The 20,308-nt window shown below is 49.4% G+C and overlaps 1 protein-coding gene across 7 annotated transcripts in view; it reads left to right on the top strand.

Moving 5' to 3' along the window:
* KLHL29 (kelch like family member 29) overlaps nucleotides 1-20,308 on the top strand; it is a 240,826-nt gene that overhangs the window by 60,341 nt on the left and 160,177 nt on the right. For 4 of the 7 annotated variants that reach the window (XM_052648417.1, XM_052648418.1, XM_052648421.1 and 1 more), the window contains exon 2: nucleotides 11,966-12,031. The exons of the other annotated variants lie outside the window; for them this stretch is intronic. In XM_052648417.1, the coding sequence (XP_052504377.1) occupies nucleotides 12,029-12,031 (3 nt within the window). In that variant the 5' untranslated portion in view covers nucleotides 11,966-12,028. The remainder of the gene's footprint in view (nucleotides 1-11,965; nucleotides 12,032-20,308) is intronic. 7 annotated transcript variants of the gene reach the window in all.

Below are 20,308 nucleotides of genomic sequence, written 5' to 3'. Positions count from 1 at the left end.
CAAACCTGCGTCTCTTCCATCTCAATTCCATCTGGCATTGGCAAGCAGGTTCTTTAAGACTAGCACCACCTGAGAAGCCCAAATTACATCACAAATGATAGTTTTTCTGTCTCGGTGCCCTTATTAACACACGATGTCCCCCAGCCTGGAATTGTCTTCTCTTTCATGCCTTCTGTTGAAAAGCTGTGCATCCTTAAAAAGGCTGGCCTGAACGTCCCTACTTCTAAGAAGCCTTCCTGGCGGTCCCCCACCAGAATGACGCATCTCTGTGAAATCCCAAGACACAAACCTTGTGTTTCTACCCAGATGTCTTTCTTTCCATCCTGTTCAGTGTCTCCACATCTGCCTGTCTCCCCATTCCTACCCCTGACCTGCCATGGCCACACCCAGCCCCAGGCCTGGCCAAAAGTGTGTGCGCAGGACACACTTGTAGAATGAATGGGGTTTGAATTGTTGAGTGAATCCAAGGAAATACAGTGTGCTTTGGGCTCCTGTGGTTCAGAATTTCCCTTGCCAGACTACTGGGGGAGTCTTTAGGCTGCAAAATTAGAAAGGAAAATAAGTGCCTTTTATGGTGACTCAGAGCCAAGGACATCTGGGTTTCACAGCCTAGAACCGCCAACCCCAGCCCCTCCCCCAAGGCTTTTTCTAAATTCCCTAACCCTGTTGATGCTGCAGCAATTTGACTCTGAAAGAAGCTGCTAACTTGCAGTTTGGCATGAAGGAACTTTCTGGGCTGATGGAAACAGTCTGTATCTTGATTGGGGTGGTGGTTATGTGGATGCATACATTTGTCAGAACTTGTCAAACTGCACACTTAACATCGGAGCAGTTGCTTTATGGAAATTATACCTCCATCAAATTAGTTAGTTTTTTAAAAAATGCAACCCAACCAGACAGGCCAGTTGGAAAGTCCTATTCTTTTTTGAGACTTGTGGCTAAAGCCGGGAGGTCCTGGGATTGCTCTGGGAGGAAAGGAACAGAACAGCCTCTGCCTCTGTGAGACTGTCACCCTTTCAGTCCGGAGCTCAGCCTCAGTGCATGGGTACCTCCCCGCCCTCTCCCCTGGACCTCACCCCAATCTGCCTGCCACCAAAGAACTGCCAAACACTAGCTCTCAGCTTTGCAGCCTCACTCAATCCCAAACTGGAGTCTCACACCTCCCATCAGAGGAAGAAGAGTTAACATTATTGTGAATCCAAAGGCACCTCCAATGGATATTCCCACACCCATGTTTATAGCTGCATTGTTCACAATAGCCAAAAAGTGGAAGCAACCCAAGTGTCCATGGATGGATGAATGGATACACAAAATGTGGTATGTACACGCAGAGGAATAGTATTCAACCTTTAATGAGAAGGAATTCCTATATTCATGGATCTATGCTATAACATAGGCTTCCCAGGTAGCTCGGTGGTAAAGAATCTGCCTGCCAATGCAGGAGACGAGGGTTCCACCCCTGGGTCGGCAAGATCCCCTGGAGAAGGAAATAGCCACCCACTCCAACATTCTTGCCTGGAAAATCCCATGGACAGAGGAGCCTGGCAGGCAATGGTCTGTGGGGGTCACAAAAGAGTTGTACACAACTCAGCAACTTAGCAACAATACTACAACAATGGTGAGCCTTGAAGGCATAATGCTAAATGAACCAGACCTCAAAGGACAAATATGAAAGGACTTCACTTATAGGAAGGACATAGAGTAGCTAAATTCATAGAGACAGAAAGGAGGAAGGGTGATTACAAGAGGTTGGAGAGAGGGGGAAACAGGGAGTTCGAGTTTAATGGGTGCAGAATTCTAGTTGGAGTTGGAAAGCATTCTGGAGATGGATCGTGGTGATGGTCACACAACAGTGTGAAAGTATGTAATACCATTGAAGAACACACTTAAAATGGTCAATTTTATCCTGTATATTCTACCATGATAAAGAATATCTTTTAAGAACAACAACAATCCAAGGCCTACACCTGCCTTCTGAACCCACAAATTTCGATATCTGAGATTTCAGAGGCAATGCTTCGCTGATGATTGCATTTCTGATCCTGAAAACGGAGCAGCAGGAAACAGGCCATCTGACGCCTACCCCTTTCTTAAAACTCAGGCGCACACCCTCTGAGTGACAAGCCGGGGTGCCTTTGTCGAGACGACAGGCTCACACCCCTGGGTTAAGTTGATTTTCTCTTGACTCTCTCAGGCAACACCCAGCCCCAACCTGACAGCTGAGGGGTAAATTTTCCTTTATCACTCCGGAAACCCCCAGCTCTGTAATTGAGGTGACCCGGTCCTCGAAACCCAGGGGGCCCCCAGCTGCAGAAATTAGAACACACTCAATGGAAGGAGCCTGGCTGTCAGGGCGGTTGGGTCCTGGCCTGTAATGTGGAGTGACACTCAGCACTTGTCACAGTAGGGAGCCGGGCCGCAGACTGCCACCGGCTGAGGACTTCAGGAGGCCGGCTTCCCGCCTCTGCCTGGAGGGCCAGATTGGAGTTGTCCCATGAATGTCATAACCCTGCAGCCGTCACCACCTCAAACTCAGTCAGAGCTCACACTTTGCATTCTTCCAGGAGAGACCATCTCCTCGCAGCGGCATCCTGCATGAGCTGCTGACCTCTTTGTTTGCAAAACTCACCCGGAATGTGGAGCCCTGATTCTCTAGTCAGGCCTTGAGGGGAACAAAGGGAGGATTTGTCCAAAATGCCTGAGTCCCCTGGGTGGAAAGAAGCCGTATGCTGTTTACTCTGGATTGATATAAATAAATACCCACTGCACGGGGTAAACAAGGATGGCGACACTGAGACAAAACTTCGAGGCTCTCCTCCTGCCTGATGATTTAGCGGAAACTAAAACACTCCACACACAGATACACACACACACACTCACAGACACACACACTCACAGACACACACGCACACACTGACACACACTGTCTCACACACACACACAAACTCACAGACACACACACATACACACTGACACATACATATGCACATAAACACACACTCACAGACATACACACTCACACAGACACACAATGACACACAGACACGCACACACTGACACACACTCTCTCTCACATACACACACACAAACTCACAGACACACACACACTCACAGACACACACAGACACTGACACACTCACATACACACACAGATACACACACACTGACACACACTCTCACATACACACACACAAACTCACAGACACACACACAGTCACAGACACACACTGACACACTCACATACACACACACACTGACACACACTCTCTCATATACACACACAAAAACTCACAGACACACACACACATACACATACTCTCTCACATACGTGCACACACACACAGACATACACACTCAGACACACATACACTGTCTCACATACACACACACAGACACATACACTCACACACACACAGACACACCCACACACACACCCTTCTCCAGGGACGGTGGGAACGACTATCTGGACCTGCCTGGCCTCCCCTTTGTCTGCTGGGCTCCTGTTCTCTGCAAAGCCTGGAGGAGTATGTGTCACTCCCCGACCCACACCAGCCTCACCCTGTGATCACTTTTCTGCGATCTGCTTCTGCATTTGTTCTGAGGGCCCTGTGGGTGCCGTCCATGCGCACCTGGACCCGTGGGCAGCCTGCAGCCTCAGTGAACACTCAGTGGACTCGAGGAGAGGGTGGTCTGCTTTCCCTCCTTTGCCCTCTGCATCATGCCTTTGAGAAGGGAAGGGCATTTAAAGTCCTTTAGGAAGGAAGAGTCACTTCTCAGTTGGCTTTGAGCTTTAGATTCCTGCAGTGGGCAGAAACATGGAGTCTATGATACTTTATGTGGAATACAATTTAACACACACACACACACTCACCTATAGCAGATCAAGAGGAGGCATCCTCTTAAACCACTCGTAACCAATATTATGTCAGCTGCATTAGTGCTTGGAATGCAGAGTTGTTTTAACTATAAAATATACCAGGATTCATTTGTCAGCAGAGTTCAGCGCACAGAACTACAGGGACTGAAGGAAGCAGGATACCCCATCTGGGTATTTGGGAAGGGATGATCCATGGCCTTCTTGTTGGGATTCTGGGCATTTGGGGATTGGCCACCTCCAGGAACAGAGAAGGCAATGGCACCCCACTCCAGTACTCTTGCCTGGAAAATCCCATGGATGGAGGAGCCTGGTAGGCTGCAGTCCATGGGATTGCGAAGAGTTGGACACGACTGAGTGACTTCACTTTCACTTTTCACTTTCACTTTTCACTTTCATGCATTGGAGAAGGAAATGGCAACCCACTCCAGTGTTCTTGCCTGGAGAATCCCAGGGACAGAGGAGCCTGGTGGGCTGCCATCTATGGGATCACACAGAGTCAGACACGACTGAAGCGACTTAGCAGCAGTAGCAGCACCTCCAGGAAACTGCACGTTGAGGGGAAGCTGGAATGGAAGGTGTCAAGCCAGCCCAGCCCCTACATACACCCCTGATCAGGTAGAAGGGCTGAACTCTAATGACGCTGGCTCAGTTCAATATTCAGGGACTGATGGAAGCTTTGGAATGTGTCCGGAGGATGTCAGGATTTACGCCATAGCCTTTGTGACAGTAAGAAATGCTTCCCAAACCCCATGATGACATATCCATGAGGCAGGAGGAGGCCCTGGTCTGTAAATCAAAGTGCCTCTGTTGACACAAAGGGTACCTACAGGTCTCGCTTTGATGTTAGAACACAAGTGTGATGCTGAGCCCATTGGACTGGACCCCAAATAGCATTTAGGAAAACAGAGACCAGAAAGGAGAAAGGACTTGTGCAAATTTACACTGCCCATAAGTGGCAGAACTAGGGCTGGGACCCAGGTTTCTCCTGACTCTCCATTCAGTTCTTTGACCACCTAAATGGACTCTGGGCTGGGTAAGGCAGCACTCTCAGGATGCAGTCAGTACTCCTGAGGACTTGTTAAAGGGCGGATTCTGATTCAGTAGGCTGCGGTCCTCACTGCATTCTGCATTACTAACAAGTGATGCTGGTGCTGTTGGTCCTAGGACCACACTTGGGGAGATAAAGACGCTGAAGGTCAGCTCACCTGCAAGGAGGCTAGTGGTTGGGTGTGCCAAGCTGGAGTTCCTAATTCTGCATCCTATCTGCTTGGCTCCATTCTTATTCCATGTTATCTTTTTTTTTTTTTTTTTTACCAAGAGGTCTAAAACCTTTTGGCTAAGACCCCCAACAAATAGGTTATGCATCACCCTTAGTCAGCTCCTTGCTACCCAGATCCGTGGCTCTCTCTGGCCCGCAGGAAGCTGAGGTCACATCTGAAAGGTACATTCTCGTCCCAGACACTGGGAAGAGAATGCCCATGGCTTTAAGGGACTGGGGTGAGAAATGATCTCTGGTTTGTGGAGGGGGGACACTTTGTGAGATGCATCACTTTGTGAGTTGCCTGGGCTGTAGCTTGCCTTGCTCTACTGCGCAGTGTCTGTCCTCCACATTTGTGACAATATGACAGTGTGCACCACTGTTCTCTATCAGAATAAGAGGCCCTCAGTGGCAAGATTGTCAGGGCCTCGGCTTTTTCCACCAATTCTCTCTTATCAGGAAGCCTCCTGCCCAGAGCCTAGATTGAGAAAAAGCCAGAAAGCAGCTCTGAAGAGTTGACAAAGCAAGCAGGGATCAACAAATATGTGCGCCCAAATCTGTTCCTTTTGTTCTTCAGCCATCCCTAGGGCTTTAATTCAAACTGTTCTTTAAAAATATATACATTGATTGTAAGATTGATTATTTGCATTCAAATTTCAAAGCAAATGTTGCAGATTCCCAATCTGGCAAGAGTAAGGAAGAGAAGTTGGAAAGATAACAGAAGCAAGAAATGTTTGCTAGAAGCTAATCAGAGATGTGTGCTCAATCATTTCCAGCTCTTTGCAATGCCATGGACTGTATAGCCCGCCAGGCTTCTCTGTCCATGGGATTTTCCAGGCAAGAATCCTAGAGTGGGTTGCCATTTCCTTCTCCAGGGGATCTTCCCACCCCAGGGACGGAACGCAGGTCTCCTGCATCTCCTGCATTGGCATGCGGATTCTTTACCACTATGCCAGAGAAGCCCAATCAGAGATGAAGCAACTGGAAGACTCTGGAAGTCCGTGTGGACCGTTAAGGAGATACTGCAGTATGGACCCATCAGTGTGAGGGCGCCGGGTCCCATGGCAGAGTCTTTTAGTCCTAAACATGATGCTGTTGAATAGTCTGGTGTTTCTGTTATGTCCAGTTCTGTTCAGCTTATTGGGAAGTATGTAGTGTGTTTCAGAATACTTTTTCTTTACAATGGCTAAAATATTTTATTCTTGTTCAAGATTGAAAGGACTCAATTTCAGTTATCTCAAAATGTGTCTGGACATCAGAAAAGTAAGACTTTCACCGGTAATCCCAGTGAGTGTGATGTGATGGTGTGCTACACCACACTTATTCCACCTCCTGCTGGTTATTTCCTAAATCTCTTCCTTTTTCTCTCTTTCTTCTGACCTCTTAATGAGCATATTCTCCATAGTTCTAGCCGTCTATATTTTTAATATTTCTACAATTTAACCAGTTACTCCCTAAACCCTAATGACTCCAAAAACATGTCTCCAATCTCCAACTTTCTATTAAACGACCCTCAGCCTGATGTCCTCCCACCTGAGAGTCCATAGATCGCAAGCCCAAATCCTCACTTCCCTGAAAAACCTCCATCCTCTTCTGCATTCCTCACTTCAGTGAAGGATCTCGCCATCCCCCGGTCCTGGACACCAGCTCTGATGTCTCCCCTGCTTTGTCACTGCTCACTGCAGCACCTCCCTGACTCCTCTGCTAAAGCTTAGCCCCCATCCTCTCATGGGTCCTCCCCTGGGCTATTCGCATGCCTGTTTCTAGCTTTCCACCCTCCACTCTGTCTCCCTCATATCTACCTCCAGTCCCTTGGAACTGCTTCCTCTTCCTCATTCTTCCTCCCCAGAGACCACAGCTGTGCTGTCCCATACAATAGCCATAAGCAATACACTCTTTAAATTCAAGTTAAATAAAATTTAAGATACATCTCTGGTGCTTAAGAATTCACCTTACAATTGTAGGGGACGTGGGTTTGATCCCTGATCAGTTCAGTTCAGTTCATTTCAGTCGCTTAGTCATGTCTGACTCTTTGCAACCCCATGGACGGCAGCACACCAGGCCTCCCTGTGCATCACCAACTTCCTCAACTTACTCAAACTCATGTCCATTGAGTCAGTGATGCCATCCAACCATCTCATCCTCTGTCATCCCCTTCTCCTCCTGCCTTCAGTCTTTCCCAGCATCAGGGTCTTTTCTAGTGAGTCAGTTCTTCGCATCAGGTGGCCAAAGTATTGGAGTTTCAGCTTCAGCATCAGTCCTTCCAATGAATATTCAGGACTGATTTCCTTTAGGATAGACTAATTGGATCTTCTTGCAGTTCAAGGGACTCTCAAGAGTCTTCTCCAACAACACAGTTCAAAACCATCAATTCTTTGGTGCCCAGCTTTCTTTATAGTCCAACTCTCACATCCATACATGACCACTGGAAAAACCATAGCCTTGACTAGATGAACCTTTGTTGGAAAAGTAATGCCTCTGCTTTTTAATATGTTGTCTAGGTTGGTCATAGCTTTTCTGCCAAGGAGCAAGCATCTTAATTTCATGGCTGCAGTCACCATCTGCAGTGATTTTGGAGCCCAAAAAAGAAATAAAGTCTCTCACTGTTTCCATTGTTTCCCCATCTATTTCCCATGAAGTGATGGGACCAGATGCCATGATCTTAGTTTTCCGAATGTTGAGTTTTAAGCCAACTTTTTCACTCTCCTCTTTCACTTTCATCAAGAGGCTCTTTAGTCCTTCTTTGCTTTCTGCCGTAAGGGTGGTGTCATCTGCATATCTGAGGTTATTGATCCCTGATGGAGGAACTAAGATCTCACATGCTGTGGAGCATCTAAGCCCATGAGCCACAACCAGAGAGCCCACGTGCCACAACCACTGAGGCCTCAGCTGCTGAGCCCTGGTGCCACAATAAAAGACCCCACGTGACGCAGCAAAGACACTGAGGGCCACAACTGAGACCGGATGCACCCAAATGCATTCTTTTTTTTAATTTTCAAATCAGTGCCTCAGTCACAGTGGCCAGTTTTCAAGTACTCAGTAGCCATACTCGGCTAGTGGTTGCCATGTTGGATAACACAGATTATAGAACGCTTCCATCATTGCAGAAAATTCTGTTGGACAGTGCTGGTCTACACTATTCTTTCATCTTGAGCACCTTTATTTCCCTCTCCTTCCCTCTGAATCCTCCGAAAGATCCTCGCAAGGAAGTTTCCTTATATCCCAAACCTCACCTGGAGCAGCCCAGAGTTTAGTTCTACTGAGAACATATAAGGGCACATTAGAACCCCTTTGACTGCAGCAGACAGGCTCCCAACTCAAACTAATCTAAGCAAAAATGGGAATGTGTCGGCTCTTGTAACTGAAAATTTCAGCACCAGGTTCCATCACAGCAAGACCCAGGAGTTCACATAATATCAGAACTCTCGTCAGGCTCTCATCTCTGCTTCTCTCTGTGGCTGGCTTCATTCTCCACTGTGCACACTGCTTCCTCCCCATGATGGGGAGAGGTAGCCGGGAGCTGTCCCAGCTCACAACCACCATACTCTTCAGGATTCCCAGGAAAGAGAGGCCGCAGGTTTCTGAGTTCACACAGCAGATCTAAGATATTTGGGTCTGTTTGGACAGATGGACCCTGAGTCAGCAATCATGGCCGGGAGGATAGAATACACTGGCCTGGTCATGTGCTCACCCCAGTGGTGGGTCAGAACACCCAAACCATATCTAATGGGCTCCACATGGGAAATCTATTACCACCTGAAGGTGGAAAATGGATATCAGACAACAAAATTCACTACTGAACTCTGCTCAGAACCTATCTCCCCTTCTTCACTTGACAGTCATCTTTATGATGCCTGGCAAACATCTAAACAGACACTCAACAAAGAGTTGATGCATTAATGGATAGATAAAGAAATCAAAGGATGGAGGATGAGTGAAGGGATGAATGGATGGATTCATACATAATTAGCTAATGCTGTGTGAAAGGCCAGGGGAGAACACCACGTTCTGAAACTCAACAGGTTTCACACTCATGTCCGGCAGAAGCACCACCCTCTGTCTGCTGGTCTAAGATCCCCTTGAGAACTGGTCCAGCCCCTCCAGATGGGGGCTTCTTGAGAGCATCTCTGTACCCCTCATAGCCCCTGGCTGAGTGCCAGCCAGGGCTGGCTGAGGGGCTGAAAGTCTTGACAGCCGTCTGCGCATCTTCTGTTTTAGAGGGAGAATAAGACAGGAGCTGGCCAGTCATGCAGGGTTCTTCCAGCATCTGAGGCAGCAACTCTCCCCAGAATCCTGGTCTCAGACGCTGTATCTTCACCTTTCTTACACAAGAAGGTGTGTATTGGTCTCTGCCCCCAGTTCCTGGCACAGAGCTCCTGAAACCCTTGGAATTTCCTAAGAGGTAAGAACACTAGGAGCATCTCTTGTTCTAATACAGGTCATTGGCCTCTGTTCCCAACACAGGGCTCCTGAAACCCCTGTAATTTCCTGGGTGATAGGAGGGTCTTCTGTTCTAGAGGGCAACTCTGGGTGGGCTCCTGGATGAGGACTGGTCAGTGGAAAGATCGAGCCACATGAATAGAAGCTTGGAATTTTCAGCCCTACCCCTCATTCCCTTGAGAAGGAAGAGGAGCTAATAATTGATCATGCTTATATGAGGAAGCCTCCATAAAACCCCAATCATACATCATTTGGGGAGCTTTCAGGTGGGCAAGCACATCCCCACCTGAAGGGGACTGCACCCCAGCTCCATGGGGAGCCTCCCAGACCTCCCCCTGTAACAGTATCATGTGGCTGTTCATCTATAGCCTTTATCGTGTCCTTAAATAAACTGGTGAGTAGAAATGAGTGTTTTCCTAAGGTCAGTGGGCTGCTCTAGAAAATTAATCAAGCCCAAGGAGAAGGTCATGGGAAACTCCATCCATTGCTGGTCAGTCAGAAGCACAGGTGATGACCTGTACTTGCAGCTGGCATCTAAACTGGGGGTGGGAGGTCAGTCTTGTAGGACCAAACGCTTAACCTATGAGACTTAAGTCTATCTCAAGGTAGACAGTGTCGGAACTGAGTTGAACAATAAGACACCTGGCTGCTGTTGGAGACTTGTGGGGGATAAACCCCACACATTTGGTGACCAGCAGTGTCAGAAGTAAGTACTCTATGTAAAAGTACAGGAGACCCACAGGATAAAGACCCACAGTAGGGAAGAACTAGGTTTACCTCTATCTGGGAAAAAAAATCAGAGTTTTTCCTATACAATGTGTTTTTCTAAGAAAGTCCAAGCCAAAAAAAATTCACATAATTGGTGCTCCCAGCAGATAGCAGCAGAGCTGGTGGTTTTTTTTTTTTTTTTTTTCCTTGTGCTAAAGGAGGTGTGGGTTTTGGCCCAAAGTCTAGCTCCTGGGAAACAGTAGGTGTACCTTCCATCCAGAGCTCTTGTTTCTGGCACGGCTGTGGGAACTGTCTAGTAAACTGAAGAATTAATCCTGGCAAGTAATTAGCACCCCTGGGAGTGGTTGGGGTGTGGGCCGTGTGTTGTCAATAATGTCGCCATGCTGGTGGCCTTGGGCAGCAGCACTAAGGAGCCTGAAAAGCTCAACCAGGGCCAGGCAGTGTTCTGCTTTGCTCTGTTTTAATTTCCATCCCTTTAATCTGGTTTAAAATAGCCTCTCTGAATTCAGATAATGCTCCTTCCCTGGTCAGTTAGTCCTTTTTCCATCCTTCAGTCGCATCTTTTTCTGTGCACATGTTTGGCAACCCCCTCCAGTATTCTTGCCTGGAGAATCCAATGAACAGAGGAGACTGGCAGGCTACAGTCCATAGTGTCGCAAAGAGTCGGAGACGACTGAAACAATTTAGCATACACCACATTCATTAAGGAACAAAAATCTAATGGGCATCTAGGGTACATACTTCAGCCTCAATAGAGCCAGTTGTCTGGAGGCATGCATACCCAGGGGTGTTCCTGCAGACAGTAGGGCCCGTCGGCTATAATCAGGTCTGCAGGGGAGGCACTCCTACTCTGCCGACGTGATCTCCTTCTGTTTCCATGAGGCACCTGTGCTCTGATGGGGAGGGCTACTCAGGGTTTGGCTATTAGGAGATTTGCCAAGTCTTGCTTTCTGGAGCTGACCTTTCCTACAAAGCACGTGCCATGCACAGGGCTTGCCGGCATTTGGAAGAAGAGGGTCCTGGGGAAGCCAGGGTGCAGCCTGTTTCCTTCCTGCCTTCCCTCCCCAGGATGGAGGCAGGGTAGGGACCATGTCCCAGGGACAGTCTCCTGCCAGGATCCTCAGGGACTCTGCCTCAGAACTGGGAGTTGAACCTGGAAGGTGGGCTCAAAGAAGCTTCCTAGGCCTCTCACCAGGGATACCTTGGGGAGGAACCAGGTCAAGTTAGTGTTAACTAGACTAGTTAATGGGCTTCCCCAGTAGCTCAGAGGTAGAGAATCCACCTGCAATGCAGGAGCCGCAGGAGACACAGATTTGACCCCTGGGTCAGGAAGATCCCCTGGAGAAGGGCATGGCAACACCCTCCAGTATTCTTGTCTGGAGACTCTCATGGACAGAGGAACCTGGTGGGCTACAGTCCATGGGGTCACAAAGAGTTGGACACAACTGAAGCGACTTAGCGCGCATGCATCAAACTAATTAACAGCTCCTGCTTGGCTGGATCCAGGCTCTTGGGAACCTGGGGCAAGTCTCTTTCAATTCTCTGAGCCTTTGTTTCCTCACCTGTAAAGTTAAGATTGCATTAGGGCAGGCTGATGCCTGACCAGCCCCCAAATCATAGTGGCTTAATCCCATAGAAGCTTCTTTCTCTCTTGGTCACAGTTGGATTGGGTCTCCAGGAAGAAGCTTTGCTTGGTGACCCCGGCAGGAACCCAGGCTCCTTCCATGGTATGTCTCTAACGCTGGGTCCTTATCCTGCCCTGACAAGGACAGGGACAAGGGGAGAAGGCAGTCCAGCTCATAACCACGTAGTTCTGGGGGGACCCAAATCACTCCGAAGCCGCAAGTAGAATCATGCAGGAACAGGTGGTGTTGTCCCACTATGAACCCCAAGAAAAAGGGGGTCACAGACGTGGGGCGCACCAGTGGCCTCTGCCAGGGAGACAGCAGTAAAGTGTTTCTCCCGGGGCTGCCGACGAGGGTTAAACGTGAGAAGTCATGGCTCTCCAAGCACAGGGCCTGGCCCAGGAGACGCAGAGATCTTGTTATTTTCCTTCTCTTTCCTCTACAGGTTATTCCCTTGAGGCTTATGCAAATAGCAGACCCAGGCAAGAAATTAAGTGTGTGTCCCTCACCTTTGCAGCTGCTTATTTCCTTGTTTCCTCGCGGTGTAACATTTCATTAGCCCTTCCAGATGGGGAAAGAGCAGGCAGATTAAAAGTCAGATAGTGCCTAGAAGCCTGCTTCCTTGGTTTCAGGGATGGCTGGTGCTTCAAAGCTATTTGGTATTTCCACTGCCGAAAGGCCTCCTCGGGAGCAGTTGTGTTTTAATAAATGGCTGCCTGAGTAATTTTCCTCGAAGGAATTGCTTCATGGATGTGGCTGCCCCCGGGGAGCTCTGGCTGTTCCTGACTGGTGCTTCTAGGGCCGGTGCCTTATGAGAGGATGCTAGGGGCCAGGACCCCCTCCAGTAGACCCACCCCGCTGTCAAAATGGGACACCCCCCCCACCAGGCCCCACCAGTAGGCTCTCCAGGGACCTGTGGAGGGCACCAGACAGGGTAGAGGCATGGGACCCAAGCTGTGCCAAGTGTGGGTCTCGGCCACAGATCTGATCCTTCCTGGCAGCCATGGGCAGAAGGGAGCACCTTTAAGATGAGGGCAGATTTGTTCCCTTCACTAACCTTGACCGCCGTAGCCCCCACTGGGGGTGGGAGCCAGGTGGGTGGGGCAGCATAGGAGGGGACAACAGGGGTCCCCCATTCGGGATCACTTTGCCCGTAGGAGCCACTCCTTCATGGAATAATTGCAGTGTTTATTCATTCATGGACTCATTCTTTACAAAGCACCTACAAAGAGGCTAGGGCACCATCTGAGCCAAGGCCCAGCAGTGAATAGATTGGTTAGAGGGGCTTGGTGGCTGAGAGTCGCACTGCCTGGGTTTCAATCCTGCCTCTGCAACTTCCCAGCACATCCTGCCTCTGCAACTTCCCAGCACATCCTGCCTCTGCAACTTCCCAGCACATCCTGCCTCTGCAACTTCCCAGCACATCCTGCCTCTGCAACTTCCCAGCACATCCTGCCTCTGCAACTTCCCAGCACATCCTGCCTCTGCAACTGGGCACGTTGCTTGTCCTGTCTGTGTCTCTACTTCCTCACCTGGAAAGGGGTGATGGCCATCATTATAACTGATTGCTATGTGGATTAAATGAATCAACGTTTGTCAGTTCTAGTGAGGTAAATGAATAAACCTAGAGCCTATTATACAGAGTGAATTTCATCAGAAAGAGAAAAACAAATATCGTATACATGTATATGGAATCTAGAGAAATGGTGCTGATGAACCTACTCACAAGGCAAGAACAGAGACACAGACATAGCCAACACACTTGTGGACACAGAGGGAAAAGGAGAGGGTGGGACCAACTGAGAGTAACATTGAAACATATATGCCACCAAAGGTGAAATAGATAGCGAGTGGGAAATTGCTGTATGACACAGGGAGCTCAACCAGCGTTCTCACAGTGACAACCTTGAGGGGTGGGAGGTGGGAAGGAGGGGACTTATGTATACTTATGGCTGATTCACATTGGTGTGCAGCAGAAACTAACACATTGTAAAGCAATTATCCTCCAATTAAAAATAAAATTTTTAAAAAATGAATCGACATTTGTAAGGCACTGCCTTTATAGAACTTATATTCCAACGTGGAGGAAACAGAGAAATCTAAGTAAATTATGTAGTCTAAAAGAAATCAATAAGAGCTATCAAAAAATAAAACAGGGAAAGAGCTTGGTGAATTAAAATAAGATGGTTAGAGAAAGTCTCACAGAGAAGGTAATATTTAAGAAGAGACCAGAAGGGAAGCAGAGCCCCAACAATGGGGCTAGTGGGCAAGAGGTAGCAAGTGCAAAGATCCTGGGGCAGGCGGGGGCTAAGGTGTTGGAAGAGCAGAAAGGAGGCCAGGGCCCTAGAGCAGAGCCATTGGGGGTACGGTGGGGAGGAAGATAAAGTAAAAGAAGGAAGTGGACCCCAGGCTTCACAGACCTTATAAAGGTCTGACTTTTTCTCAAGGTAAGATGCAGGCCATTGCAGGAACTTGAGCAGAAGAGAAAGATGGTCTGGCTTGGGTTTCATCAAGATCACTCCAGCAGCTGTGTGGAGGATACGCTGAATGAAGCAAGGGGCAAAGGAGGCAGTTGAGCTAGGAGGGTCGGGCAGAAACCCAGGTGAAAGACGATGGTGGCTCAGCCCAGGGCGGCCAGAGTGGAGATGGGAAGAAATAGGTGGGGTCAGGGGTGGCCCATGGCTGTCAATCAAGGGAGCTGGACATAGAAGAAGTATCGTGAGTTTGAGGCAGAGGATCTGCAGGGCCAGGCTGGCAGGGAAAGTAATTCCAGAAGTGAGGGGATGTGGAGAGAGCACCAGCCTCAAAGCCAAATACAAGAACCTTTATCTTGGCATCACTTCCTCCCTTTGTGGCCCTGAGCAAATCACCTAATATTGGAGTCTGTTTCCGCCTCCCCAAAACAAAGGCAGCGCTAGGACTCGGCTAAAGTGGCTTGCAGAGTGACAGGCATGCTGCAGGAGCTCAATCAATGCTCCTTGTCGCTCCACCCTGCTGTCTCCTTGCAGCTGGGTGAGGAAGGCTCAGCAGCAGAGAGGGGTCCCCAGGTCAAGAGGTCCCCAACAGAGGCTCAAAGGTGTAGAGAGTGATCCCCAGGAAAGAACCAGAGGTGTTGCCATCTGTCTCTACTTCATGGTGTGAGTTACTAGGCACTTCCAGTGGCTGGCAGCCTCAGGTGAACACACTTCTGGGCATAGGTCTTTTTCTGGGCAGCCAGGGAGTGGATGCCAGGTCAGTCCTTTTTTCTGGCATAAGCAATACTGAGCTGCTTTTATTCTAGCTCCAGAAGTCCATTCTGATGGTGCCAGGCTGGTATCTGACACCAGAGTTCCCCCAACCTCAGGCAAAAAGATCTCCCCGCCCTCGCCCCTTCCCTATCCAAGCCCAGACCTCTGCAGCATCCTTTGTTGAACTCCAGACAGTGGAGTATCCGCCCCACCCTGGGTGCCGCTGCAGCCAGCCCTCTGTAAATAGACTGCTTGTGCCTGCAGACTGGGCTGGGCAGAGCCAGAGCCAGATGGTCGTCTCACTCCCTCTCCTGGGGCTGCTGCAGCTGAGATCTGGCCCGCAGACAGCTCCATTCAGTGGCCCTGACCCTGTTGTCCCCAATTGTCCTCAAGATGCCCACTCTTTTGCCCTCAGTAAACCCTTAGACTGAGCCCCATGCAGCTGGGGTCTGCGCGGATGTGACTGGCAGCAAAGGATGTGACTGATGGGTGTAAGTAGGGATTCCACCCAGGCTGCTGATGGGATGTGGCAGATAACTAAGTTTTCAGAGCTCAATATGTTGACCAGGCACAGAGGACCCTGCAGAACGAGGGCTGGAAGGAAGCAAGGCCGAAGGGTGAGCCCTCAGAGAAACCTGGCATCATGAGGAAGGCTTCCTTTTGGAGACAAGAACTGAGCTGGAGAAGAACTGAATCAGTTATTGTAGGATGTTCGATTTGATGGTTCCTATGTCTTGGAGTCTCAGATGAGGCACAAAACTGAGCATGAAAGGTACTCAGGACCACACATTGAAAGAGGAGTTGGGTAGCCCCAGGATCACCTCCACCTCCCCCAGCCCAGGAATTAGAAGTCTTCTGATGACTTTTCTCAGGAAGGGAACATCCTTCCCGAGAAGAGCGTTTTCCAAGGGAGGAGTGGTGAAGATGTTCCTCCACTCCTGGGGAGACATCGCCACCAGCCATCCGCCCAAGCCTTTCCTTCATGTGACCTGGCACTGTCCTGAGCCTGGGGCATTTGGGAGAATGTGACCAGGCACCAGAACCATGCCGGACCCTGCAAGACCAGAGGTGGCCGGTCAGGGTAACCTCATGGCCACGCTCTCCAGGTGGACACTGCATGAGGGAGTCAGGCTCAAGCCATCCTGGGAGAGCCCACCCAGGAGGACAGCCCAATGGAAGGTGAGCCAGCAGAGCTCTTCAGGGACCTCGCTGAGTACAGTCAGATCATCCAGTCTACTCCTGCCAAAGAACGCATAACGGTGCCCACTGGGTCTCTGCCCCCCAAGAAGCCGCCTCCACAGTTTTGCCATGCTCTGGGCACACCATGCCTTTGTCTCAGCCTTTGTCCTGGGCACTCTGGGGAAGCCAGGAGCAGGAGTTAGTCAGTGACAAAGAGGCAGTACCTGGGGAGTGTCAACATGCCCACCCTGCCCCCCACCCCTGCTCCTATTACTGAATCCTGAGACTGGGTGAGTGAGGACTAGGCCCAGGGGAGAAACTTGGAACTGGACATGAGACCAAAGTTCCAATAAGACGTCAAACTTGGCAAAGGAGAAGCTTCTGTTGTTGTTGTTCAGCCACTAAATTATTTCCAACTCTTTGTGATCCCATGGACTACAGCACGCCAGGCTTCCCTGTCCTTCACCATCTCTTGGAGTTTGCTCAAGCTCATGTCTATGGAGTTGGTGATGCCATCCTACCATCTCATCCTCTGTGGTCCCCTTTCTCCTCCAGCCTTCAACCATTCCCAGCATCAGGGTCTTTTCCAATGAGTCGACGCTTTGCATTAGGCGGCCAAGAAGAAGATAAGCATAAGATTGTTTTTAGAGCTGACCTTGCCAATGACTAGGTCTGTGACCACACACCCTACTTGAACCTCTCCATGTTTCAGTTTAGTAAATGTACCCTCCTCAGAGGTTTAAGAGAGCTGATGCATGCAGCCCTGATGCTCAGTAAGCAATAGCTCTCAGTAATAGAAGTATCTGCAGCAATAGTAATAATAATAGAAGTAGCTCCCAAAAGTGATCAAAAAAAAAAAAAAAAAAGCTGTTTGGGTTCAACAGGGTAGGTTTGAAGGGAAGTAGTGGGAGAAAAAATAATCTGTTTGCTGCTGATATCCCACTGAGTTCAGCCTGTTTAGTCAGCCTTTTACACAACTATCATTTTGCAAAATCTGTAATAAGAGCAGGGCTGAGTGTAGGGGAGATCCCAGAGCACTATCCATGCCACTTGGATGGCCCAGGAAGTCTTATGGGAAGAGGTGGCACAGAGTAAGGCCTCATGCCATGCAGCAGGGATACACCATTGGAAGAAGAAAGTGGTCTCAGGACCCTTGTCAATTTTATGTCCTCTTTGCTCAGAACACAACCCTTGAGACAGTTCAGCCCAGTAAATATCAGTGAGCCCTTCTGTTGCACCCAGCCCTCGAGGAGGGTGCCTGGGTCAGTGAGATGAGGAGGAGGCAGGCTTTTCACTCAGGGAGCTGCCAGTCTCCTGGGATGGGAAGACAAAAATCATAGCGTGTGAAGCAAATGTGGCTGTTGGTAAGATGGAGGGATTCAGGGATGCTGCAGGGTTCAGAGGAGGAAAGCTTAGCTTAGCCCAGGCACTCTATAAGCACACACACAGACACACACACACACACCTCCTTGGCTGTCTTTCCCTCAAAACCAGTTCTTCTACTAAGCACATAATAGATTGCACTCCTCTACCTACTTAAAGTTAAACATGGCCATGTGGCTTGCTTTGGCCAATAACATGAGAGCAGGAAGGACATGTGTCCCTTCTAAGGGACAGTTTTAAGAACCAGTGTGTGTGATCCCCCAAACCCTCTTTTGCTCTGCAACCACAGCCAGCAGCGCCCAGGCAAGGGGCAACACTCTGCCTTTGTCTTGAAGAAGAAAGACAGGGAGCAAGGTCCCCAAGTGACCAGTGGTGAACAGGTAGTATGAATGAAAAGCACGTAATTGTAGTTAAACCACTGAGACTGACGGTTAAGTATATTCAAGTCGTGTCCAACTCTTTGTGACCCCATGGACGATAGCCCACCAGGCTCTTCTGTCCGTGGAATTCTCCAGGCAGGAATAGTGGAGTGAACTACCATTTCCTTCTCCAGGGGATCTTCCTGAGCCAGGGATTGAACTTGGGTCTCCCACATTGCAGGCAGACTCTTTACCGACTGATCCACCAGGGAAGACCACTGAGACTGGGGGCTGTTTATCATCGTAGCCTAACTCATCTAGCCAGGTGGAAGCAAGCATCATTTTTTTAAGTAGTCCAGATAGAAAACTAAACCCTGAGAGACTCTTCAGAAACTCCTTTCTGAGTCCTGTAACCCTCCCCTCGTTGGAGCCACCTTGCCCAAGGAATGGCAGGACTGGATTACAGTTCCATCTCTGCCCTGACACTCTATCCTCAGGTAACACCATTGTCCAAGGGGGTGGCTGACCCAGAGTGACTGTGAGAGTCCAACATTGTAGGGATACAGTCTTCAGGGACCTGGGGCTTAAGGAACAGCCAGCAGAGAGCCTGCATCCATCAGCTTCTCAGCCTTGTACCCTGAGGGTCACTGTGAAGGTCAAACCCAGAGTTAGACACGGGACAAACCCAAGGGAGGGGGAGGGAACATGGTGGTCTTTGCTGCTGGGGGGCATGGGGCCAAGGGTCCCAGGCTGCCCGACGGGGTGGAAGTGACAGCCTAGAAGCCAAGTGTCCCTGCTTGGCTAATCTAAAAATAAACAGAAAGGCAACAAAAAAATCCATGTTTCAATTACTGCACACAAGCTGTTCAAACAGCCAGCTCTGCACTGGAGATGTGAACTTGTCAACAGAGCCTGCCTCGTTTGCATGCTCGGGTGGTGATAAAACACACAACCTCGCAACAGGCTGCCCTCTGGTCTGGGTAGGCTTTTTCCTTTTTAATTAAATTAAATTAAAAATACAGACATAGAATAAAGAGTGAAAATCTGAAGCAAGAGCATCAAGATAGATGTGCTCAGTCATGTCTGACTCTGCAGCCCCATGGACTGTAGCCCACCAGGCTCCTCTGTCCATGGGATTCTCTAGGCAAGAAGACCGCAGTGGGTTGCATGCCCTCCTCCAGGGGCTCTTCCAGACCCAGGGATTGAACCCCTGTCTCTTATGTCTCCTGCACTGGCAGGCAGGTTCTTTATCACTAGGACCACCTGGGAAGTCCGCACATTGGACCGCAGCCCCCAAAACAGAGGCAGAGGAGGTTCTGAGGGCTAAGGTAAGCCACGCCCTTGGGAGAGAGGTAAGCAGGAGAGTGGCCAACACAAAGGGTCAGTGACAGGACCAGGGGACAGAAGTCTCTTCCGAGTGACCCAAAACACTTCTCCCCTCCCCAACACTGATCATGGTGAAAACCCCAGTGAGCAGTGTGGGCCCTCAGCTCCCAAAGCTGAGGCGAAGACTGTTTAGGGACCTCTCCATGGGAGAGAGGTTGTTACAACCCACCTCTGGGGTGAGCTTAGCAGGCCAGATGCATGGCAGACAGAGCTGCGACCCCATCCTTGGCATTTCTTTCCTCTCCCACATACCCTTCCTCACTGTCCTTGTTCAAACACAGCCTGTCCTCTGAAATGAATGAAGCCCCAGGAAGGTGAGCTTCAGGGCCACCCGGACCCACCCTGCCAGCTCCAGCCCAGACCAGCCACTGCCTCCCTTGAGCCCAGGGGTGCTTGTGTCTCTCTATTGGGATAGCTGTAAAGTTCGTTCAGTTCAGTCACTCAGTCGTGTCTGATTCTTTGCAACCCCATGGATTGCAGCATGCCAGGCTTCCTTGCCCATCAACAATTCCCAGAGTTTACTCAAACTCATGTCCATTGAGTCAGTGATGCCATCCAACCAATGATGGCATCTCATCCTCTGTCGTCCCCTTCTCCCACCTTCAATCTTTCCCAGCATCAGGGTCTTTTGAAATGAGTCAGCTTTTCGCATAAGGTGGCCAAAGTATTGGAGTTTTCAGCTTCAACATCAGTCCTTCCAGTGAATACTCAGGACTGATTTCCTTTAGGATGGACTGGTTGTATCTCCTTGCAGTCCAAGGGACTCTCAAGAGTTCGTTCAGGGGCTCCATAAGATCTTATGAGAAGCCCAAACAAACACTTTGGCCATCGTAATGTATCCTTAC

The sequence above is a fragment of the Budorcas taxicolor genome, chromosome 11 (genome assembly GCF_023091745.1).
Source record: "Budorcas taxicolor isolate Tak-1 chromosome 11, Takin1.1, whole genome shotgun sequence".
NCBI classification, from domain to species: Eukaryota; Metazoa; Chordata; class Mammalia; order Artiodactyla; family Bovidae; genus Budorcas; species Budorcas taxicolor.
This window is presented reverse-complemented; position numbering and strand designations above follow the sequence as displayed.